This window comes from Serinus canaria, chromosome 2 (genome assembly GCF_022539315.1).
Source record: "Serinus canaria isolate serCan28SL12 chromosome 2, serCan2020, whole genome shotgun sequence".
NCBI lineage: Eukaryota > Metazoa > Chordata > Aves > Passeriformes > Fringillidae > Serinus > Serinus canaria.
The window spans coordinates 130,059,326-130,085,350 of NC_066315.1; the positions used below are offsets into that span (position 1 = coordinate 130,059,326).

The following is a 26,025-nucleotide window of genomic DNA, read 5'->3' on the forward strand; positions in this document are numbered from 1 at the left end:
TGGCAAGATTTCAGAATAAAGCATGACTCAAAGTGGTGTGGTTTAAAGCCTTATGTTTCCAGAACACTTTAGAAATCTGTATGTGTCAATACTTTTTGTTGAACAAACATAGTTTTTAATGCACTATTTGGATATTTATTTTCATGGTGTGTAAGACACATTCAGAAGTGAAAGTTACAGTTTTCAACTTTGTTCACTTTACTCTGTGGTAAAGATTTGGTCTGCAGGCTGTTTGAAGGAGAAGGAAAAAGAAGAGAATAGTGAGGAGACCTCCTGGATTGAACAAATGGAGGGTGTCTGTCTGTATATGGTGGATTCAGGAGGGAAAGGGCCATGGTCTGTGCCACAGGAGGGTGCTAAAGCATGAACTGATCCCTGGGTAACTGCCATGGGTGGATGATCCTTGATTGTCCTTGTCCTTAAATTATTGGTATTATCTATTATCTAAAGTTTACAGAAAGACTTACTTATAAAGTGAGGGATTTGCCTTCTGTCTAATGAAATTATCTGTTGCTCTGCAGAATTGCAGATAGAAAGCATCAGTCAAGAAAAGCTCTTTTAGTTTGATGTGAATGAAATTGCACTTAATGAATTAATAGTATTTTGAATAGTACAACTTAGCTTAGTTTTTTAAGGTGCTAGAACTATCTACCACTGTAACCAGTATATAACATGTAAAATAAGTGTTAGTGAAACCTGAAAGAGTTGATGACTTAATGGTATGTTACTTGAAATTACTTTTGATGAACTGAAATTTATAAAACAGATCTCACAATGTAAACTAATAGTTAAAATAACGAAGAATTAATGATCTAAGAGAATATTTCTGTGAGTTTAATTTATTTTTGAACTTTTTATTTCTTGGGTGATGTTACTCAGTAGTTTTGTTACAAATATTGTTCCATGTTTTGATTTGAAACAAGATATACTATTTTCTTCTTAAATGTTCCCTGAGCTTTCCTTCTTGGCATTATGTGAGATTAGAGGATATTTCCAAGGCTTTTTTTACTTTCCCACATACATATTTTTTTCCCCAAGTTGTTTTCAATCTTATTTCTCCATCCTGTTGTCCAGTTTTTAATTCCTTCCTGTTGCACGTGGCTGGAGTTGCAGTTGAGCACAAACAGTAACAGTCCTGTTTCTCTAGCTCCTTTCAGAATGTTTGTAATTTGTTCCCTTGGGCACTCAACTTCATTTCTTTCTGACACTCACTTTCCTACCTTGTCCTTATTCATTGCAACTTTGAACGGATAAGAAATATTTTCCATTCGAAATGATTGGCACAGATTTGGAAGAAGGTGTTTTGGTTTTTTTTTTTTGATGTTGAAAGTCATCCCTTTAGTTAGTATTAAGAAATGCATATTTGAATTCTGAATGTTCAGATTTCTGTAAGGAAGTGACGTGAGCATGGCATTCAGTGGAAAGAATAACATATGTTGAATCCTGGTATAGAGTCCATGCTGCCTGCCAGGAGGTACACTGTATTTTAAACTAACCAATGTGATAAAAAAATTAAATGTTATAATATAGACATCTTTTGTAAAACTTTGCACATTTACAGTGTAGTGCTGACAGCTGCTCTTGACTTAATGTATAGCATTCTGGTGGTTTGGTGTGATAGACTGCTGGCTGTTTTAGAAGATGAATTACTGTTTATTTAGGTTTAGGTTAACGTTTCAAAAGCTTTCTTACTTAAAAAGCAGAGCATTATAAATAGCAATAAGTTCTCTGAAATGCTGTACTCATTACAGACTGACAATTGAAAAAGAAAAGACTGATTATAAGTAGAAAAGCTGTAACTGTATGTTTTGAGTAAATTGCTCTTATGTGTACTCTTTAACACTGATTAACTAGGAAGCTTTTGCAGCCATTCAGCCTTTTGCAGCCATTCAGCTTTGTAGTTTAGTCCAATAGTTTTAAATAATGTTATTTAAATAAGATGTAATTGATAAATTACGTTTGGTGAAAAATCTGTTCTTCTCCATCATGGTGTCTGAAGTTTAGCTTAAAAAGAAAGAATAAAAATCAAGTACAAATTTGCAAGTGAGTTGTTAGAAATACAGCAGAGCTATTAATGTGTACTGAAAGTTTAAAGACAAGCGTTTTGTGAAATTATATGGAAATTTTGCTTGAGACAACTAAATAATGAAGCTCTCAGCTAGGCTTCTGTGTTTAGAATATGATCAGCTGGAAATTAAAAAAAACTGTAAGTTAAGAGCAATTATGTTTCAGACATGTATGGAAGTATCTGAAATTTGGTGTACAGTTATACTCAGTAGATTTTAATTTCTTAAAGCTGTTTGAATATTCATACATGGAATTAATACAATTACATAGTATTACATGTGTGTTCTTAGAATGCATGAAAAGCATATATGAGAAGAACTATTGGAAATAAGTTAGAAAATGAAGTTTTGTCTTAACATAGCACTAAAAAAGCCATTACTATTATTTTTGTAAAGATTTTACTTAGTTTTGGAAAAGGAGAATTTTTTTATTACTTATGTTGGTGTTCCAGTTTCCTCTGTAGATTGTATTGTATGCTGAGATCTCACTTTTTCTTCAGTGAAATGCCCATACTTCTGAATTTGCTGAATGCAGTGAAAGCTGCAGCAGTTTATTCTTCCTGTGCCTGTGGCTGAGAAATCTTTCTACTTGAACCTTCCTGTATTGGCAGAAATGTCCTGATGAGTACTGCCTTGGGAAGGAATCCCTGTTGTGGGTTCTGTGGAGAATGGCCACAAGTCCAATTTTGGCTTGGACCTATCTTGGACAGTAACTGAGGAGGAAAGGAGTGCTAGGCTGAAATCTCTGACCCAAATGCTTTTCAGTTGCGTTGTGTTTAAGACTGAAATCGTAAGGAAGCCAGACCTGCATGGCTTTGTCATTCAGTCTTCTCTGCTTCTTCTTTTGCACTGCCCCATGACATTTTGAACCTACTTCCTAGTTTCATACAATTTTGGTGGAGAATTAGTCACTGTAAGCATAACCTAAACACTTGTGAAAATCAATAGCAGCTGGAGGGACCCTAGTGGGTATACTCTTCCTTCTGACATTGGCATATATAATTCATTGCCATTTCATTACCTCTTTGCTCTCTTTCCATCCCCAGCACATGCCAAAAGCCAAGCACTAGCCAAATGATGCTCAGCACTGAAAAGAGCTTGCTTGGATAGCAAGTTCTCCAGGCAAAGTTTTGTGCCCCAGGTCTTTCACTGTTATATATCAGAGGTTTATTGTGATGATGGAAATTTGAGAGCTGAGGATTATTCAATTTGCTGGGACCCTGCTGTAGGTCTGCTGTTCAGTAGTGTTTGGGATTAGGAGAAAATTTGGTCTGGACAGTATTCTACCTTTCTCTGGAGGAAGTGGGTGGCAAGGTTATGTTGTAATAAAAATTATTACTACATCCTTGGCAGGTGCTTGGTGGAGAGAATTCTTGCACATGAGGTCTGGCTTTCTAATAAAATCCAGTAGGAAATGTGTTAGGGGAAAATACCCTCTAAAGAAAGTGTGAAGCAGAGCTAAACTACAACCCACCAGAACGTTCAGGGAAACAAATACCATCAATCATCTGACACCACAAAGGAAAGTGATGTCTTGGTGAAGTCTGGGGCCAGTTGAAATAGTGCTGGGAGACCAGTGCTAGCCCTCTGGCAGGTTGAAGAGAGTATGAGAGAGTGACCTGAATGGATCAAACTTCTGCTAATGGTTCCCAGGTGTTGTTTAATGAATCAGTGATGTGACTGAGCCATGCTTACAATGATATTTTGTCATGGTGAGCCCTGCAGGAACAGACTTGGTAAATGCTGGAGAAGTACTTCTCAGCCATTACAAATATTTCAAGGTACCTGCAAAAAGGATGGGAATATGTCCAGTCTTCAGTACAGTGTCTTCCAAAAATTTAAGCAGGTGGTGTAAGAAAAATATATGTTTGTTGTAGTTCTGGCCAGTTCAGTAGCTGGATCTGGAAGAGAGTGAGATACTCCTCTGAAAGGCCCCAAATTGTGTGTTAGGCTGGGTGAACAGTCATACTCTTCTGGAGTTTTCATTTATGGAGAGAAATTATTTAAACTTAAAATATACATCCTATTTTGTTCTGACTTAATTTTCAAGAGATTTTTGAAATAGGTATCTGTTCTTTTATCACTCTTAATTTTATTGAGTTTGCTTGTTTCTGAACAGAAGTTGGAAAAGAGAACAGAAATGTGGGCCACTTCTCTTGGGTTTCAATCTGTTCTCCTGAGTGTTTCTGTCACTCTTTTCTCCTACTCCTTCAGGGTTAAACTGTTTCAGTCACTCTTTCTCATTTCCAGTCACAGAGAATATATGGGACAGAATGATCCATATCAGCCCATATTACCAGTTTTGCTGAAGAAGCTCACCTTTCTGTGATGTCTGTCCTTTTGACTTCTTTCAGTCAACCTGGTGTGAGAGTTACTGAATTACGAGTTCTATGCACTGTGACTTTTGTGGAACAAACATTTCAGAATTGACTCTTTTATCCCTTCCATCTTTGCTTCTACAGTGATGCTAAGTTTTGAGTATAGCTGCCAGTTGCTGCTGTAGTTATTTCTTATTTTGGATTTTTTTTTTTTTTTTTTTTTTTTTTTTTTGTAGCTTTGAGAGCTCTAGTTATGGGTCAGACTTCACTTTGTTTGATATTAAACGCAGAATAATGTTACAGAACACCACCACACCCATATTCCTCCAAGCAAAGCACTGCACAAACTTCCTGTAACACAAGAGAATGAAATCTTGAAAAAGCTTATCCTAGGAGAAATTGCAGAAAACTCATTTTGAGATGTTTATTTCTATTAAAAAGCACTTACATCATGGTAGGTGGCCTCATAATTTTTTAAAAGTACAGTAAATGTATCAGAAACTTTACTAGATGATCAGTTAACAGTTTATAATACAACTTTCTTTACACAATAGAAAGAAGATATTTGTACAGCTCCCCTCAAGAAGAACTTACAAAATCATTTTATTTGTTACTCTGTCTTGAGTGTTGAGAAATTGGGGTATATTTCTGAGAACTACTTAGTAAGAACAGACTGTTCTATTTAGCTTTGGCTGTATAACTGTTTCACCATGGGCTTTCAGATGCTTGACAGCTCCTTTTCTTATAAACAAAGGAATATTCCTTTTAAATAGCCTCGATAATCAGCTAATCAAAACAGCTGATTAGCAAAAATTTAGAATGTTGTTATCCAGAAATCAATAGGAAGATGGCACATGTTTTGTGGTTTCAGTGCAACAGATGCCCTACAAAGCTTTCTGGCTTACCTTTGGGGCTGCTCTGGCAGCTTTTTAGCCTGTCCACAGCATTTGTGTGGATTTTTAACTTGTACCTCTATTTTTGAGCACACTGTGTTGTGCTAACATAGAATTAACTCAAGGCTTGTGCTAACATTGGCAGGTGGATGTAACACCCTCAACTAAGGCATGTACCTTAAATGTGCCTTGTTGGTCACCAACATCACTGCTGGTTGTTTCTGTTAATTTAGCATCAGCCAAGATCATATGCAACAAGAGATAAATAGAGGCTGACACCTTGTTTAAATTGTTTCTTGATTGCTCCAGTTTCTGTTCTGCTTAACCAGACTTAAACCTTGTTTATATGCCCCACTCCCCACATCTCTGCCTCAAATTCCTTGGTATTTCTCCTTTGTACTCTGGGACATAATATTAAGAGTTTATTTTTCACATGTTTCTACATAAAATAGTACTGAAAAAAACTCTGGCAGAAAAAAAAGACTTTCCACCATGTTCTTGTCTGCCATAGAGAAAGACAGAGCTGAGTCTCTGAGTACTCGCTCTGAGGTATGTGATTTGAAAAGATTTAAAATTGAGTTTTGTTATAGTGGAGTTTTTGAGTTTTGTATATAATCTCAAATAGTCTTTTGAAAGTACTAGAAGTATATAGAACCTATAATTTTTGTATGTAATACAGAATTCCTTAACTATTCCTCAAAATTGGAACACAGCCTGATTTGACTAAATTGTCTTACATATTTAACACTGTCATAGTTTTGAAGTAAACCTATATTTACTTAATTTTAAAGTAAATGTGCATTAGACTATTAAATAACATCTTGCAAAAGATGCACAGATGTCATAGGTAGCATATGTGGGTCACTGGATTTTCTCTGTTTCAGGGTTATGCTTCTAGTTTGCTGTTCATTAAAAAAATAATGAAATTGATTTCTGTATTAATTTCTAAGCAGTGGTTAACCTATATTAGCCAGCAGAAGTGTTGTTGTGAGGTTAGAAGTATAATATGAATCTGTTTATGTGTAATGCATATTAGCAAGTAGATAGCAGTGGAAAAGAACCTGATATCCTTTTGAAAGCAAGATCTTGATGGTGCTTAGTGTTTCATTTTAGTGAAACTTGTGTATTTTAAAGATAATATTTTCAAAAATTTGTATTAATTTTTATTTCATTTTCACATGCAGAGGAATCATAGTGCAATGTGGAATGGTTTCTGGTGATGATCTAGTCCAGCTTCATGCCCAAAGCCAGTCCAATTAGAATGGGTTGCTGAAGGTCTTGGCTAGCAAAGTCCTGAATAATTCCAAGGACTGAGACTCTGGGCAGCCAGTTCAATAATTGATCACCCTCCAAACGATGAAAACCAGCTTACCCTGCTTGGAATTGCACGGTTCAGATTTGTACCATGAAAAGATGAGTGGCAACAGGCACAGTCTGGCTCCCACTTCTCTCAGTATGTACCCTCCCAGTACGTAGCTGTAGGCAGCAGTAGGATCATCCTTCTCCAGGCTGGACAACCTGAATTTCTCTCAATCTCCCCTGAGAGAGAGCACAGGAGATTGCTTCTGTGCCCTAACCACCATGCTGGTCCTCTATAGATCTGCTTCTGGAATGTCTTGGAGAGCCCTTGGCACTTTTGAATTTGGAAAGCATAATGAACTAAGATGAAAAATCCACTTATTGGGAAAGATCAAAATAAACCTCATCTGTTATGTGTTCAAGTATTGTCAATTGTAATTTGCTCTGAACCTTGCAATAACGGATTTAAATTGCAGTAGAAAATTAACTGAGAAGCTTGAATATAACTTTATTAGCCTAGGTGTCTTTAGCATGTGGCTTATGACTTGCATAGTTCTAGAATTAACCATAGTGCTTCATAAAAACATTTCAGCTGGATTTGTCTACTGGATCTGACACATCTGTCAAAAGTGGAAAAAGAGGCTGTTTGAGAAAAATTGTATTTCTTGTATTTGCAGAACAACACCCCAAAACAGGACCTCTTGTTCAAATTTAAGTTTTCCAGGTTTTACTTCTGATACAAGCTAGTTGGAAAAGATACTTTTGTAAATGACTTGACTTACTTAAAAATCATCTCTCTAGATGTGTCATGAGTATTTTTAGTTTTTCACTGCTGTGGCTATTGTTTGGAATCATGCTCATTATTGATAAAATGAATGGACGTTTATCAAACCTCATTCCATTATGATAGTTATTAGCACTTTTAGAATGTAACTCTCTTCCCACCACCATTATGATTTTGACTTGAGCTTTTAAATGTTTGTCATCTGGTGTGAGGTGGATTTATGGGAGTGCAGTAATTTTAGTGCTTTTTGGCTGGGTGTTTCTGATGACATCACTGTGATCTAGACACAGTGTGTGACTCTAGTTGGTTCCAGTTTTAAATAGTTTCATAATTATGCTAGTTTTGGCAGTTTCCTTGGAACTTTCCCCATCTCTTTAATGAACATGTTTTACTTCTGGGCTTATGAGACAACCACATGTTTGAGAAATTAATAGCGTGCTCTTAAAGTTAACATTGAGCAGAAGTGTGCAGATACAGAAACCTTCTGGATATATGTGTACTTAGGAGTGTAGGTTTTTTTAAGTTCATGGCTACTCTTATTGTCTTCGAGTAATTAAAGAATACATTTGGCTTATAAAATATCAGTAACTGTTGTGAAAAATGATGTATATGTTCATGCTCAAAAAACTCAAAACCAATCCTTGCTGCTCCCAAAAATATTTTTCATAATTGTGAATTGTAATGAAATGAATGGATGTTATTCCAGATTAAAAAAAAAAACAAACCACCCTTTCTTCAAATGTCCGTCAGGTTGAATTCTTCTTAAGTGTAGGTGTACTCTGTTATTTCATATGGATTAAGTCACACAGGTATATTTCTGAGATAAATTTGTTTTGTGTTTTGGCACCATTTTGGAATATGTATGTTTTTGCTTGTATTGAGGTCCAGCTCGCTGTAAATGATTTACAGCCATTTTTCCATCACAACAGACTTGTAGCTCAGGGAAATATGAAAAGCTTATTTGGTGTAATGTGTTTATTAATCAGTTTATAATTTGTGTTTATTATATAATTTATTTAATGTTGAGATTTGAGACTTTGTTTCAAAATTAGGGATTCTCCTCTCCTTTCCTTTAAGAAAACAATCCCCCCTCAAAAGTGCTAGTATTTATTCCTAGCTCTCTCATAGTGGTAAAAGCTTAAACCACTCTTACTTAATCTTTGCTCATAATACTCAAAAATATTGAATCGATTTTGTGAAGTTTCGAGAACATGTATTGAACATAATTGTAGCAGTATGTAGATAGAAAAGTTAGACTTGAATGTAATCAGGCTTGATAGAGTTAACACTTCAGAAAAACAACTTCCCCATTCCTTTCTCCCCCCCTTCTTTTTATTTTGTAGCTGACATAAATATTAAAAGTCAAGTGTAATGTGATCCTATCAGATCAAGTCATTAAATAGTTGCAGCACAGCGCTCTGTGCAATCCACGAGTGAGGGGAAGATGAAATGTGGTAATTGAGCTTGGGCTTTTCTTCAAATTCAAAACATAAATAGTTGTGTAGTGTTCTACCTGAAAAAAATACTTCTGTGCTACATGTGAACTGGTTTCCAAGAAAAAGTATATCTAAAAGTGATTTCAAAAATTTTAGAGTAAGAGTGTGTGATCTAAGTTTCTTCAGTAACCTGGAGAGGAAGGAGATTTGAGCTCTGCTGATTACAAAATATATGTTTCTGAAGAGATTTCCATCACACTAAACTTAGTGAAAGCTTGAAGCTCTTGCTTTATCTCTGTCAAATATGCCATAAAGAGAAAGGTGGTTTTCTACTGAAATTGCTCCATAGTTCTAAGTTCAGGCAGAGTCTTCAGGAGACTTGCATTCCTCAATGAAAAGTATCAGAAGTTTGTCAGACATGAGAAAACAAGCAAATGCCCTCTAAACAGAGCTGATTCTCAGCACCTGTTAAGGGGTTTTTATGCTCTGGAATGAGACTTTCCTGTATGACTAAAATTAACAAATAACCATAAAATAAAAAGCATCCAACAGCTTGCTTTTCAGTACTATATTAGTAACTGGAAAGTCTCAAATCCTTTATGGTAACTCATCCTTCTTTCAGAAGCTATCATCTAGGCTTCTAATATATGAACCTGTGTCTTTTTTATGCAAATCCCCCAAATGAGTTAAAGCTTCTACCTTAAGCTTATTTTTTCTCCAACTAAGATTATAATGCTCTTCTTTTTTTTTCCTTAGGGAAATGATCTTTTCATTTTATCAGAGAATTTCCCTGTTTTGTTGTTCTAAGTACAGAGTGGAAGGAAAAAAAAATTCTTCAGTTACTTTTGAAGTTGTAGACTTGTGTTTGAAGTGTATCATTGCATGTATTAATTTTTTTTAATGGAAAACAAAATCCACATCAAAAAGCAAGTAATGTGAAGATTCCCTTTTGTAATTTCTCTGAGATTATTAGAAATACCAGGCAGCACATGGAGAAACATGATCTGTCCTGTATAAAAACCCAGCACAGTTTAAGCTGCTTGCTTTTCGTCCTTTTAAGAGGACTTAAGAATATCATAATTCATACCGTGTTACTTGACTTTTGTTCCCCAAAGCTTCTTTTTGTGAACAAATTGTGTGATATGATCAGTGGCATGACCCAAAAAGCATTTTTCACTTTTTCTGCAAGAGGCTATGTCTATCAAACTAATTTGGCTTAGCTCAGAAGCTGTGTTTGCATCCTCTTTAACCTGTACTTTTAATACATTTACAAGAATATTTGCATTACTTCTCTTGGCTTTCCTACACTTGAGCCTTGTAGTTAAACTGTCATTCTGGAATGTAATGGGAATACTACTGGTGTATTTAAAATCCTAGATTCAGCTAATTAAGATTTTCATGTGTCTGCAAATCTCATCTTGAAAGGCTTATATCACATTCTGGAATTATGGGCCATGTTTCTGCTTCTGAATTCCTTATGTTGGATGAACTATATCGAAGATCAAGAGGAGCAGGTGCCCTCAGTTCATTTGTCTTTTCTGGGGTCATGTTTTACTGTTATAGAAGTCTGCAAAAATATTTTGCTTTATGAATCAGTTTCAATTAGTGGTATTGGATAGGATGTGATTCTGACATCTTGGAACCATCTGAGGTGGTTTCATGAATAGACATATAAACTCATGCAATTAGGTAGTTTCTCATACTTGTTTTGGTAATCTGCAGGGCTCTGTCTCTGAAGGAATGTTTCAGCAGAAATGGAACTAGAAGAAATATGTTCAGTTGAAATAAATATTTAAATGACAGGTTTCTTTTTTAAACCAAAGTTAGTGAAAGCATTCATTGAATGTTGTCCAGCTTGTTTTGTGTCAACTTCTGTAGTACAGGATTAAGTTGATGGAAAAAAAGTAACAGAAATTACAGAACCTTTACCAAGTTCTCCCCACATTTATTTTCTTTGTGTTTGGTTGACTTCATTGCTTTCTTTTCCTCTAGCAGGAAGACCACGAAAGTTGTGGTTCCAGTTCCACAAACCGCAGTACCACAGAAAGCTTGAAATCAGCAGTAAAATCACGACGAGTTCAGCAGTCTGCTTCTCCTGACCCTGATTTACCTCCAGGTAATCCATCATTTCAGAAACTGGTTACGTATTTTTGTGTAACTTAAATACAGAAGTTCATTCAGATGACCACAGTGTTTAAGTTAGATTATTATGGTTTTGTCTACCTGCAGATCACAAAGGTTAGTGAAATACTTGTATGTTAGAAAATAGAAGCAAATCACAATAAAATGTAGTTTAATGCTGATAACCTTTCTTTCCATTTTATCAAATTCTTAAATTCAGATAACTCATTTATACTTCAAGATAACATAACAGAATCATAGAGTGACTTGGATTGGAAGAAACCTTAAAAATTATCTAGTTCCACCTCCCAGCTATGGGGAGGTACACCTTTCACTCAACCAGGTTGCTCAGAACCACATCCAGTCTGGCCTTGAACAAAACTTCTCTAGGCAACCTCTTCCAGTGCCTCAAAATAAAGAATTTTTTTTCTATTATCTAATTTAAACCTGCCGCTCTTTCAGTTTAAAACAATTATCCCATGTCCTATCTGTACATGCCCTTGTGAAAAGTCCCTCTCCAGCTGTCTTGTAGACTCCCTTTAGGTAGTGGAAGGCTGCTATAAGGTTTTTCTGGAGACTTCTTTTTCTCAGGCTGAAAACCCCAAACAAATGTTTTATTAATGCTTTTTATTGAGCTCTCTACTGGTGGAGATTGTCACCAGTTTTTTTTTCCTGGATATGGAATTTCAGTGTGAATGTGGAATTTGGATGCTGAACTTGGAGAAGTTTTATGATATAAAAATGCCTAAGGAACTATGTATCTAATTACTGTTGCCTCTGAGTTTGGATATGAGGTGATTCATGCAGAAAAGTAAAATTGGAGAGTATTGGAATGAATTGCAGGCTGTTGTCTTGGGTCAAGTGATTTTAGATAGGTAAAAAATATGATAGTTTTGTGTGAGGATTTCTTGCTGTCTTTTGTTAACAGAAGCGTTACACTTGACTTGAATCAAAAGACAACATTGACATTTAGTGTGTGTAATATGATGTGCTACATGTATCATCTTCCTTTGATATGGTCACTTGAGGAGCCAGGGCTGGAGGGTCTCTTAGAACTTCGTGATCCAATAAACTCCAGGGGCTTGGAATTGGGGGAAACCATTTCCTACCATGGACAGAGCTTCAGCTGTGGCAGCTCTGTGGAATTCAGTTCTTTGGGTTGCGTCTGTGAACAGCAAAAGTCAAGGGCTCCTCAAAAATTGTTTGAATATATTTCCTTCAGTGACATTTGCAGGATTTTTGTAAGCGAAATTGTATCAATACAGTTGTATTAATTGTTGTGAATTACGAAGTTGTAAATACAGGTGGTTTTGGTTTTGAGTGGAGAAATAGCACTGTTTAGTATAGACTTACCTGTCTAGTAAAATGTCCTAAGATTTAATTTGCACATCCTGAATTTTAGTAGGATGTGGAGTCATCTGCTTAGTGTTTTGTTTTGATTTTTTTTTTAATGTTGTTGGAGGATGTTTGTATCATATTAGTGCTGTATTTTAAAAAAGATTTATTTGTCCTTTTGTTTTGGTGTCCTTGGAGATTAATCTCCAGAGGCAAAGTTTAGCTAAAAATGTAGCTTTGGCAACAACAGACTCCTGCTAAACTTCACTCGTTTAGATGTGTCTACTCTGATGGTATTGGTTCTATGACTACAGAGATACTAAATTTTTGGAGCCTTGGATTTGAAATTGCATTTGTAGCACTTAATGCTCAGGACAGCCTCCTGGGTTCTGGACAATTTGAATAAAACCACACTTGTGGACTTTGTGTTGCACCTCAGGAAAGAATTTAGCCCTACAAATTTTTTGGTGGCTTTATTAATTTGCCATAGAACACCTGTATTTCAGTGGCAAAGATGCCTATAGTGTTATTCTTAGAAATCACAGGAGTATAAGTAACCTTTACCTGCTTTTTCCCCACTTCTATTTAAAACAAAACCCTTTTGAAAAAAAAAACCAAAAATACAAACACGGAAAAACAACAAACCCTTTATTATACATGAACTTGCTGATGTTTTTATTATTTTGTCTTGAATTGTAGGAATTACAATTTCTTAAAAGTCTGTTCCTCACATGTGAAAATCTGCTTCTAGTATATTTGAAGCTAAGCTTAATCAGGAAACTGGTTTTTGTATGATACTTCCAACAATATAGTGTACCACTAGCTTGGAAATATCTCCATAGACAGTTTTTAGCAAATCCATGACCCCTGTTTTTTCTTTTTTTTTTTTTTTGGAAGATAGGATCCTGCTTCCTCTCATAATGCATTCAGCCAAAAAGACATACAGATGAAAATGGTGTTGCTCTTTTCCTGAAAGACCCTTGACAGCAAAATACTGAAAAAACTTTGGACCTATGGAGAGACAGCTTCACTTTTTTCAATGAAATTAGTAGCTTGCTTTAAAATCATATTTAAGTAACTGGCTATAATTTTATAGTTGCTATTTAAATAGTCTGCAAAAATATTTCTATGCTGAAATTAGGAAAAGGAGCTAAATGCCTTGTGCTGCTTTCTATTTATGTGCAGGCTGGTTTACATCACTCTAGTGATGAATATGGGTCTCTTATGCCCCTTAATTATTGAAATAATAAATCTGGTTTTCTGAGTTCATATAAACTAAAAATGGTACCGTATGAAGGAGTCAGTGAGAAAATCCTTAAAAACAGGTTATTCCACATGTTTTTTCAGTAGTTTTAGATTGATATGCAGAAAAAGCCTATTTAAATTATGTTAGAAATCTGACTGTACTAAGCTCTGCAAACATTGAATTTGACTGTATTTCTGGATTTCCTCTTTCTGGTCATTGAGGACTTTGTATCCTGAAAAAACAAAAAATGTCCTGTGTCAGCTGGGCAAATTTTTAGTTGTGGAACTCAAGAAAATCACTTATGTAATGGTAAAATTTTTGACATACCCTAAAGTGAAAAGTTACATATGAGTGTGAAAAAGATGAATACCTAGAAAAAGCAGAGTAGAATGGAAGTAGCAACTTAAGTATTTTCCTAGTTATCTGAAATTATTTTGACGTTCATTTTAATTTTTAATTTGAATTAAAGTTGTTGACATAAGGGAGTTTTTTTTTAAAGCAAGTTTCAGAAAACTGCTCTTGAAGCCTGTGGGTTTAGGCCTCTATCATTAGCTAGCTTTTTTTCAGCACAGTCACAAAACTAGAACTCAATAGTGTCTATTAAATGTATTTTTAGATATGTGTAATGTGATAAATATGAAAACAGAGAAATTTTAAAGCTTGCTTTTTTCTAGTACAAATGAGTTGGGTCCACAGCTAGGTTCAGTATACATGAAAGACACGAATATGGGTGGTATTTAATTTCTTTACGATATTGTTAAAAGTATGAATGTTTGCCACATATTGTGAATTTCCAGGGCAGATAATTTTTCCAATAACATTGCATCTAAAAACATGTAAATGATAACATGGATTTGTTCCCAGCAGGCTTCACTGCAGGTGCTTACTATTTGGATTGTTGACAGAAATTGGTTTTGGTACACCTCAGAGGGGTCTTACTGGACAAGATGTGGATTGTGGATATATTAGGTTTTAGAATGAGAAAGTACCAGGTGTGTTAATGCTTAGTTAACTTATAAAAAAACTGAGAGAGCACCCTCAGTTTTTTTATGAGGCATAATATATGCACACTTGGAAAGTAATCTAGCAGCTGGTGTTCACTTTTCCAAACCTATTTCTAAATATCTCTCAAGGAAAAAAGTAACTGTTAAAATTCTTTGTCTACAGTAATTCATAGTGTTCTGTTTTCTTAATTAGTTTTAAAGTTAATTAGTTTTGTATGCTCTATTGTATTCATAGTTTTTAAGAACTTTTTTAATGGTATCTTGCATTTCTAGGATGCCAATTGACTTAACAACTACACAGAATATTAAAGAGTTTTAAGTCATGTTAATTTTTGTGTAAAAATGATACACAATGTGTTTAAATTTTGATTTTTTTAGAAAAATTTGCAAGTGGAAAATAATGAATATATTGAAATAATGAATTTTTTTACTAAATAAATGAGTTTATCATGTCTTCCTTATCATTGCCAAGAATTTGTTTTAATTTATAGGTTATGTTCAGAGTTTGATTAGGCGTGTTGTAAATAATGTCAACATTGTGATCAACAATCTCATACTAAAGTATGTGGAGGATGATATTGTTCTCTCAGTCAATATCACTTCTGCAGAATGCTATACAGTGGATGAGTTTTGGGATCGAGCATTTATGGACATCTCTGGTGAGTTGATATTTTTTGGTTCTACATACCACTGTGGAGGCACTCTTAAATTCATACAGAAATTATTAAGTCTCATAAAAATGGCTCTTTTCTATCAGAAGTAGGACAACTTTTGTCTGTTTTGATTTCCAGTCGTTTTTTTTCTCTTGTCCTTACCTTAATTCTGCTGAGCCAACTGTGATAATATAGACTGATTGATACTACATCCTTAAATGATCACAGATAATCTCACAAGATGTGTTGTCCTCTGCTCACCCTTGCCATCCTGTGATGGTATTTGAATTAGTGCTTGCTGCTGGCAGTGAGTGCTTAGGCAAGTTTTGTGAGTGAGCATTAGCACATTAAGGCATTCCATTGCACTTGTTTGAGATGATCTTACAACGCTGAACAGGCTGGCAAGAGAGGCAGTAAAATGTGCTCACAGTAGTGGGCACAGCATACCAGTTGTAAGACATGATTCATTTCACTTCACATTTTCAGGGGAAGAAGCCCCCAACTTCTGACTCTTTATCTTGGTATTTAGTGTTTGAATGTTTCAGTCCTTGAATTGCCAGCACTCACCTGTAAGTCTAGGTGCTCTTACTGATACTGGCTAGAGGTGGAACTGGGGCACAGTAACTGTGCTAAGATCACACAGAAGATTTCAAGTAGAGTGTGGAATTCAATTAATGTTTTCCTGAACCTATTTTTTTGTTCTGGCTAAAATAATTACAAACTAATATGACAAAATCACAAAATAGATTTCATTTTAAGATCGCTATAAAAGCTCTTGTTTCTTTTGGAAGGTTCAAAAGAAAACTTTGGGGGATAATATGCAAAACTATTTCTGTGAGAACAATGAGAATGATAGTAATTGTATGCTTCCACATGAAACAGTACTCTTTTATAAGAGTTAAGTTACAGCAGACAGGGTGAAAATTTTATTGGGTGTAATTAATTTGTCCTCACTTCCTATGTATTCAGCATAAAAAGTCTGTCACAGGAAATGGTCCTCTTCAGTCACACAAGCAAGTACTTCGATTTAAATAATGATTAAAAACTGTCTTGTATTGCTGTCTTCTAGTTAAGAACCTGTTTTGACAACTTACTTCTCGTATGTAATATATTTTTTTAACCTATACACTTCTTTTAAAAGCCACTGATCTGGTACTGAGGAAGATGATCAACTTTTCTGACTGCACAGTATGTCTTGATAAGAGAAATGCTAGTGGTAAAATTGAATTTTACCAGGAACCTCTGCTGTACAAGTGTTCCTTCAGGACTCGTCTGCATTTTACTTATGATAACCTCAACTCCAAAATGCCATCAATTATTAAAGTAGGTATCTAAAATAATTATTTTTGCTACTCACTAGTGAAATTTTGAGACTTTTCAAAATATCCTTTAAAATTTTAAGTAAAATTAAAAGCTTATACTGTTGCCCTTTGCTAAAGGAATTTTTAAATTGTTTTTTGTTCATATGGTTATGCTCTCTAATATAATTTTTTCCTGGAGTTAAAAAAGCCCCGTAATTGTAAGGGGGGAAAGACAGTCTGGAGATATTCTGTTAGAAAACCTCCAGTGGTATATTTAGGGTGTCTGCAATAAGATGGGAAGAATGTTTTTGCCTTAAGTTATTGTTTCAAATGTAGCTCCAACTCTTGGGAATAACAAGATGCATGAGTGGATTGACACTGTGCAATGAACCACGTGAGATGGATTAGCAAGCCAAACTCAGCTCCTAGTGAGCAGAGGCACATTATTATCATTGTTATTGTTATTCTTTGTGGGTCATCAGGATGCAGTTTTTTAGTGACTGCCTAAAATATTTAGCCAATGATTGGAAATAGCTGATTTTTCATTGGGCTGAAGCAAAAAGAACTGTTATTAGTAAATATAACAACTTCATTAATAGAATTAAATTTATTTGAGGATGCTAAAACCTTTTTAAAAGCCTCTGTTGAAAATGATATTACTGTAGCTTCAGCACCCTGAAGCGTTGGTACTGAAGGACAGTGGTTTTCCAGCTCAGCACAAAAGCCAGCAGTGCTCCATCTTTCCAAATAGATTCTTGCTAATGTGCACTTTAATACTGTGTGTTTTTAACTTACTAAAGCATGTCTGATTTTAAGTCTTGAGAGGAGGTTTCCAGGACATGTGCCCTTTTGGTTTCTTTGTGAGGGTTAGAACACTTTAATAATCTTCATAATTTTGATTACTATGTCCATTGCTAAGTTTTGGCTAAACTAATCTTAGGGAGTTTTAATGGAGTTAAAATTCCTCAAAGGAGGACCATTCTTAAGTGCTTGGATATGTTTTTGTATGCTTTTGAACTGAGAACACTCAGCTCCTACTCTTAGTTTTAGAATTAAAATAATGTACGTGGGTGGAGGTGGTAAATCACACATTAAATTATTACAGTTGTAAGATTTTTGTTGCTGTTCTTGTAAAATGCATCATGGAATGAAGCAGGTGAGCTGAAATGTACTGGGGATGTGAGTCCTGCCTCCACCTCTGTAACAGCACTGAGGTTGGTCTGACCTCTCAGTAATCTAAATCCACTCACTCTGTTGACACTGTATTGGAAGCTAACTCGACACAAAGATTAGAGTTTTCCTCCTGTTTTAGGGAGATGAGTCAGTCTTCTGAGGGGCAGCTGAGTTCCACTGACAGAGGAATTATATTCATTGCCTACAGTGCTGCTTAGTGTTCCTGTCCTGCACTAGGACATGCTCTTTGTGTGCCTTGAAAGAGGCTTCTGGCAAAGCAATCCTTTTTTTTCCCCTTCCACATTTTAAGAGACTGTTTACTCCTTACCCATCCTGTTGTTCTGCACAGAAAAGGTTTGCTATTGACAGCTTTAAATCAACTGGCCTTGGAAATGGTGTGCAAGGTTTAATTTTTAATTTCAAAATATATCTTGGGAGTTTACATGCTTTTTTCATTCAAAGAATTTTAAAAAAATAGCATAAATCTGACACCTGACCCATTTCATCTTGTCTGTGTAAACAGCTGATATAATGTTATTACTCATTTTCTATGACTTGGGCTAAGACTTCATTAATTTGCTCATATGAAAGTATTAGCATGTATTTATACAAATACTGATTTTACCACTAGAATATTATTTACCCCTGGATATGCTATACTGTTTACAAAATAATTTTTTGTGGTTTTTGAATTAGATTGCCAATTCTGAAATGGCCAACACTGAAATGTAATCACTTTAAATCCATTATTTTTCACCAATAACATTTAGGAACTGGACCTGGAGTTGAAAATACATCTAATGTTAGACAGTAGTTTTGGTACAATAATTTTATTTTATGCAGCTCTTACTTAATGAAAGGTACCTTTCTTATCTTGTTTGACATTGACATCATAGAATGATCACATACTCAAAATATTTTTAAGTATTTAGTTGTTTTACAGCTTAAATTTTTAAAGAAGGATAAGTTTTCATGCCACCAATTTAGTCTTTGCAAAGCTTTCTTTCATTTAGTGAAAGGTGCCTTAACTGCACGTTTGAAACAGAATATTCAGAGGAGCCAGATTTCTGCACTGCAGTTGGAATTAATTCTACCCCCATTACTTGGCCACTTGGAACAATGTTTGGAGTGGGAAAGAATCAAAATTAAGGACCTTAAAGTCTAAAACCAGTAACTCTAGGGTTTATCTAGGTATACTATCTAGATATATCTAGGTTATCTAGAGCATGCAGAGATTTTAAAGAAACTCTATCATGAAAATAAAATTAGATGATTGTAAGAGCATTTATTAAATGCTCTCATGTCACCTAGATTTGAGAAAGTTCTTCAGCAATAACTTTAAAAAGCAAATACATAAATGTTTCTGTGTGTGTAAAACATGTTACACTTAATTTTTCAGCTGACGATCTCTTGTGTGGCAACACAATTAAATGGTTTTGGTAGGCTTTGTTTGCAGCCCTTTGCTTTCTGTTGTATTGCAAATCTCATTTTTGCAAATAAAATGCCCATTCCAAATGAATACAGAGTTGTATGGTTTAAAACTGGGCTTTACTGATGGCAGAGCTTTGTTATTATTTGTTTTTGTTCTCCTTTCATGTTACAGATTCACACATTAGTCGAAAGTTTGAAACTTTCAATCTCTGATCAGCAGCTTCCTATGTTTATACGTATAATGCAGCTTGGGATTGCTCTGTATTATGGAGAAATAGGCAACTTCAAAGATGGGGAAGGTGAAGATTTGATTTGCCACACTAAAGATATGTTGGGAAATATCACAGGTGAGTACAGTTCTTAATTTGTAAGAAGAAATGTTAAAAACATTCATTTCTTTGCTTTTTGCAAATGTAAATATCCAGGTCTAGTTCTTGCCAAGTATCTTGACAGTCTGCAGTTGCTTTAACATGCTTAATGTTATGTTCTATGAGGAGTTCTGCTGGTCTTAATTAAACTGAGGTTAAATATGATCTAAGAAAACCATTTTGGGAGTTGTGACACTGTAGGGCACTTTGGATTTGTCTGTCAGTATATCATGCAACAAGTCACCTTTCCATAAGCAAGTTTGAAACTGGCAGCAGCCACGTTTGAGCTAAATAAGAGAAAAGCCAAAGTGTGCTTCTTAATTTCTTTGAAAATGCTCATTGAGAATAGATATATCAGAACTTGTTCTAAGCAAGGTAGTCTTTGCACTGGTTCCCATAGTTCTGTCCTTTTACCTTGTCTGGTCTCCACTGCTTTTTATTTTCATATAACAGGTATTCCTTCTTCTATGTGATCTTTTGTGGTAACTTAGTGCAACAGGATCTTTTCAGGAGCATTGCACTGATGAGGGGTGAATTTTCTTTACCTTTGTGTGCTTGCTTCCCATCTGCTACTTCTCAGGCACATGGGGTGACTCTTGGGGTTATTCTGTGCAGGGCCTGAAGCTCGACTCAGTGGTCCTTGTGGGTGCCTTCCAACTCAGCTTATTCTGTGAATTTATTTACTGATTTGTATTTTAATTTTAATCTCCTCAAGACAAAAGTTTTGGTTATCTTTCCAAGGTTGTATTTGAATCTGGGGGAATAGGAAGAGAAATTTACCTCACCTAGAAAATTCTTGGAATTCCATTTGAAGGTGACATAGCTCTCTTAAGCTAGGCTTAAATTTATAATATTACAGCATTTTGAAGCTATGCATAAACTACTAAATTAATTAATTTTGTTCTGTTGAAGAAAAATACAATTTTAATTTGCATTAGGAGACTGTAATTTTTTGTTTTGATTCTGTGTTGCTGTCTTTGCTGTCTTCTCTGGTTTCAGAGAAATAGATATATGATGGGTAAATGACAGCAGTGGAAAATTTTTTTCCAAATACGGCCTTCGCTGTTGTTTGGCAGTCGACTGTTTCACTCTTATTTCAGATGTAGAATCCTCTGTCATGTTACTGCTGTGTGGAACTGAGAAAAATAATAGATCTGTAAATAGTTCTCTCTTACTGTCTCTAAGGTGGGTTTTCTGCACCAGAAACTCTGCATTGCAAGCACGAGTTCATTACACAAAGCATATGATTAGAAGTAATTAATGTTCTGCAAATATTGGCTTAATATTCTGCTGAGACTTTAAGCATACAAATTTTAGAAAAATTGTTAGTGTGTATTTTAGTAACTTTCTGTATCTAACCAATGATTTGTACAATTTACTGGAGAAAATTGCAGGAAGTTTTCTCTGAAGTACTGCATTGCCCTTGCTTTCAGACAGAGGGTTGTCTTGCTATCATGAATATCTTTCTTTGTTTTGTTAGTATGAAATTTCCCCCAGATCTGGCTAAGTGTTAATTCCATAGAGAATGACAATGTATTTAGAATTGCTTGAATTTTGTTGCTGCATTCCTGGAGTCAGTAAGGCAACTGGGGCCATTTGAATACAGGAAAGACACAGAAAGAATAGAGAAATCATATGACTCAATATAGGAACAACTGGGATGGGTAAGCAGTGACTTTCAGATGAAAAAATACAAGGATTGGAGGCAGAGTAACTGGTATGAGAAAACTGGAAGGAAGCTTTAACTGTGGTAGAGGACAGAAGTCAGCAGAGCTATGTGGGTTTTACATGGCTTCTTTTGGTTAAGGTCTGAAAATGTGGTGACACAAATGTAATTTAAGCAAAGATTAATGTTAAAGGGCATCTGCCTACACGTAGTCAGTCTCTTTTGCATCTAGAATTAAATTTGAGTTTCTTACATCCAAATATGTGTAAAATCTTTGGCAGTCCATCTTGTCATCCCTGTTTTAAGGTATGCCTTCAGGAAGGTTGAATTGCAATTACTGTTGGTCAGTCCCATTTGCAGTCTTTTAAACAACTGTCAATATGACTTCCTAGCTTTTCATAAGACAGCCATCTCAAAAAGATATAATGTAATGTAAATCCACACTCTTATACACAAGATTTTTCAGAAGGGACAGTGATAAGTCTAAGATTGCAAAAGAAATCTGTAATTTCCTACTCAGCTTTTGTTCAACTATGCTGTGCTCTAACATTATCATTTTACTTAATTATATGATCATATGTATTTGACAGGACTGTCTCCTTCAGAACACAAGTCAGATGGCAGTTGTTGGATGCCCAAGGCAGAGATGTAGAGGCAATTTTTGAAGCTCATTTCTATCTTAACCCCAAAATATTTTGCCAGACACAGGCTAAAATGGTCATGCCATTTATGCTTGTTTTCAGAGTCTTACTTATGAGTTTGTAGTATCTTCTTTGGTTTATAGCAGGCAAATTGTGAATAAGAAAATGAATTTTAATGTATACATTATTTAGTGACACAAGAATGAACATCTTCATCTCCGTCCTTGAAGCATGTACTAAGCTTCACTCATACAGTTTCATGGCTGATTCAATGAGATGAAAATTCATGCTATTGCCAGCAGGGATGCATTCCTTCCTTCTTCCTCTAGTGCCAGCACAGGCTAGGCTGGATCATCCATACCTGGATGAAAACATATACAGACAGAGAAATAAATAAATACCAAGAGAGTAATTTTCTACTGGGTAATTCCAGATGTATGTTGAGAGATACCAGTTTCCAGACTCCTATTACAGATAAATATCTCAAACCTTTTAAAAGAAAGCAAATTTCTGAAGGTCAAACTTGATTTGAACATGCAAGCAGTGAGATGCAGTCACACTACACTCTTGTAATATATATAAAATGTATTTCTTAACTGGAATCACTGTCCTGCATTATGGATCAAGTCTGTTCCATTGTGAATTCACTATGAATGGCTAGAAAAATAAAGGCTTTAGAAACCTGATGCGGGGTAACATTTTGTACCTTAACAAACCCATATAAGTAACACATGGGTTTTGTCATTATGTTTCATTATCCAATATGTTTACAGGCAAGGAAGTGGTTAGTGTAGTTAGTTCAAAGCAAAGACTTTGTGTTTCCCAGGTACATACTGTCCTTCATATATTCCTTGTTATAAATGAATTTACATTGTATTTATGTTTGTAGTGTTTAGAGGATGCTGTGTGTTGTTTATCAGGCTGATGTACATTTTTTCTGAAGTTTGGTGATTATATAGTGGCTGTACTAGTTTTACTTTAGTGATAGAAAATAGATATATGTTCCTTTTTCAGTTTTTTGTCTCACAGTATATAGATAGAGGAGCTAGGGTAAAATGGTGCTTATTTTAATATTTTCCAGAATATTATAAAATATGATAATTCAAAACTACTACTTGGCATATTTTACTGTTCTCTCTGTGTACTTCAAAAAGGGGTATGCTAAATGATGGCTGAAATTTATGGCCAGGTAGACCAATGTTATGCATGGCCCATGTTCTACAGCTCCACCCTTTTTTTCAGTTTTTTCCAGGCCATCCACCATTTCTTCTGTGCTTGCCAACAGCAGTCTATACTAAACTACTTGAGTCATGATCAGTATCAGTTTTTTTCCTTCTACAGCTGACCATTCTTCCTCTTGGCTTTTTCCAAGATTTTATGTGCACCTCCTCTGTATTTGCTGTGTTTCAAGATTTTTTTCTGGATTGAAATCTGCTCCTTGAGACTCGTGTGAAGAGAGCAGAAAGGGAGCTTGCACTGTCTTTGTGGGAGGAGGTGCCCTTGGCTTTTAAGCATGTGCGGAGAATTCTCAAGAGTGTTTTTTATTCCTCTTTCTTCAGTTATGTATGTATAAAGAGAGTAAAAGGCTAAAGACTAGTTAGACTAAGCAGTAAAAGGTCTGAAACTTGTAAAAATGGGATCTCTGAGTTTCAAAATACATGAATAGAATTGGAATATGGCTATTGCTGTTCTCAGTAAAATGATTCATTGAACATAATGTTCACCTTTGGGAACAGTACTGCATCCTGTGCTACCTATAGTAATTCTGAAGTATTTAATAGCCCTCATGAGTCCCATAAGAGTGCTGATGAAACCAGATAAAAGCTATTTGTGCTCTTTGTGCATGCAGTACATTGCCTACCTCTTTGGATCATGAGTCTTAGACTTGAATCTTTGGGGAAGTTCTTGTTTTGCTCTGTATGCAATCTCTACTGATTTTCACAGAGGACCAACATTTTGACTTTTGACTCACAGATGGATACCAGCTTTTTTGAGCACAGATTAACTTGTAGTTAGTTATGTAGTAGCATAGATTAACTTGAAGTACTTTTTAATTTACTTTTAAAATTGGAAACTACAAGATCATAATATCATTATTTAGTCAGATTTAATTTTACACCTGTAGAAGTACTTTAATGGAAGCAGTCTTGAAAACTTGTGGTATAGATGGCAAATTCTGGTCTCACTGCAGATGTATGATACTAAAACTATGGCAAAGACCCTTAATATTTTTTGGATGAAAATGTTAATGAAATGAAGAAGTGCTTGGAAACTCATATTCAGTAATTTAAAATTTGTACTGACTTCCTATGATTATAAGCCAAGTATCAGTGAATGCTGTGTGAAATACAGTTCAAGATAAATTTCACATACCATAAATTTGAATTTATTAAATAAAATTTAAAGTATGGTTTTTCTGAAATTTAGCTTGGTTTTTGTTTTAAAAGGCCCAGAAGATGAAGCAAGCTCAGTAATGCAATATCCTTCCCAGTACATTAGTCAAGATCCTTATTTCCATCAAGATGATGACCAGCAACAAGGATGGGTTTCTTGGGCTTGGTCTTTTGTTCCTGCTATTGTGAGTTATGATGATGAAGAGAATGATTCAGGTGGAATTGGTGATGGAACAGCAGAACAGCAGAAGTCTCAGTCCCTCAAGGATCCTATTATTTCAGTTGGGTTTTATTGTACAAAGGCAACAGTGACTTTTAAGGTAAATATTTCTCTGTGTCATAAAGGATTCATTTGACTTATTGAGGAAGTGCATAAAGATTTTCTGAGCATTCAAATACTGTTTCATTCAAGACAAATAATGTTGGTATTATGAGGGGAGTATTAAGTTAATGAATAACAAGAAATGTGAATGCTCAAAATTCCTCTTCGATCATACTGGACTGATAATGGCAATTCGAGTAGTTTTTGTTATTTGAGCTAGAATTTGAGTGTGAACTTTATAATGTTCAAAGGAAACCACTTAATTTACTTAGATTAATATTTTTTGATGGGAAAAAAAGCCTGAAAGCTTTCTGTGAATGTTCACTGCAGTATTCTATCCATCTAATGTTTATACAAATAAATTTTTCTTTATAAAACACCCTCTAATTTAGAGCTAGGATTGGAGAAATTTTTAGACACTGCTCTTTTTTTTGGATTATTGTATGTGAAAATTTAACTTGATAATGTTGAATTAATTTTCCATAGGTTGAAATTGTACTGAAGGAAAAAAAGATAAATAGTACATATAGGCTGAGCTATAAACAGTAAACGTGTAGAAGGATTTAATATTAGCTCTAAGCACAGCTGGAAATTGTTGCTGGCCTTCTAATATTTTGTAAGCTTGCAGAAGGGCATATGGAGAGTCTGACTAAGGTACTGAGATGTACTGACAGAAATTAGAAGTTAAGGTATTGAATTAGCAGAATACTTGTAGCGTGTCAAACTATTTGCAAGCAATTCTAGGTGCATGACTACGCCAAGTGGCTTTTGGCTTTACAATTAAGCATGTATTAAATCAAGGTCAGAACTTTGCACAGAGTAATTTAGGGTGATTTTATGACTTTGAGCCTTTCAGATTAACTGCAAGACTTTTGTAACTCTCATGCAAAAATGATGTGCCTGATTATACCCAGTACCATCAGGAGCTCTCTGTCCCTTTTTTGCCTGTTTGGCTTGACATCTGTGCACAAGAATGTTTTATGGGGCTTTATGCCTAATTTAGCTATTTTTGTTTGGTGGTGTAGAAGGGCACTTAGCTGCTCAGCAACTGCCAGAAAGGGTGAGACAAGTGACTTTGGAAGCTGTAGATATTCTGTGGGGATGTTGACGTTTTAAGCCTTCAGCCTCCTGATGATAAATTTGGTTGAAAAATTTGAAGATATCAACAGCATTCAAGTATTCAGTCATGTTCTTTTGTGTCGATCTGCTTCAGCTCTCATTAAAAGAGGCTAAAAATAAATAATTTTTTTCCCCTCCAGTAATTATATTCCTGGGACACCACTTGAAACATAAACAGGGCACTGAAGTTCAAATTTCTAATTTATCATGTCTCAGCATCTTCTTTTGCACTATGTCATACAGTAGTAATTTTGTGCTCTTGTTCCTCATGCAAGAAGACTCATTAAAAATAATATGAACTTATTTTTTGAACATGTGTTTTGCTAGAGAGGGTTTTCCTAATGCTTCATTTGCAAATTCACGCATTTTATATTAGGAAGTGATTAAAAATACTCAAAATGTAACATTTTGCATTCTAGAAATTTTAAATGTGATGTGTGATGCTAATATGGTGAC

General features: G+C 35.1%; 1 protein-coding gene across 7 annotated transcripts in view; it reads left to right on the forward strand.

The window, feature by feature from the left end:
* VPS13B (vacuolar protein sorting 13 homolog B) overlaps window positions 1–26,025 on the forward strand; it is a 430,054-nt gene that overhangs the window by 32,324 nt on the left and 371,705 nt on the right. For 5 of the 7 annotated variants that reach the window (XM_018912403.3, XM_030234395.2, XM_018912397.3 and 2 more), the window contains exons 4-8: window positions 10,789–10,912; window positions 14,994–15,161; window positions 16,297–16,478; window positions 19,233–19,407; window positions 24,183–24,448. In XM_018912403.3, coding sequence (XP_018767948.2) covers window positions 10,789–10,912; window positions 14,994–15,161; window positions 16,297–16,478; window positions 19,233–19,407; window positions 24,183–24,448 — 915 coding nt within the window. The remainder of the gene's footprint in view (window positions 1–10,788; window positions 10,913–14,993; window positions 15,162–16,296; window positions 16,479–19,232; window positions 19,408–24,182; window positions 24,449–26,025) is intronic. The other 2 variants (XR_007776824.1, XM_009087146.4) reach the window with 1 other exon arrangement.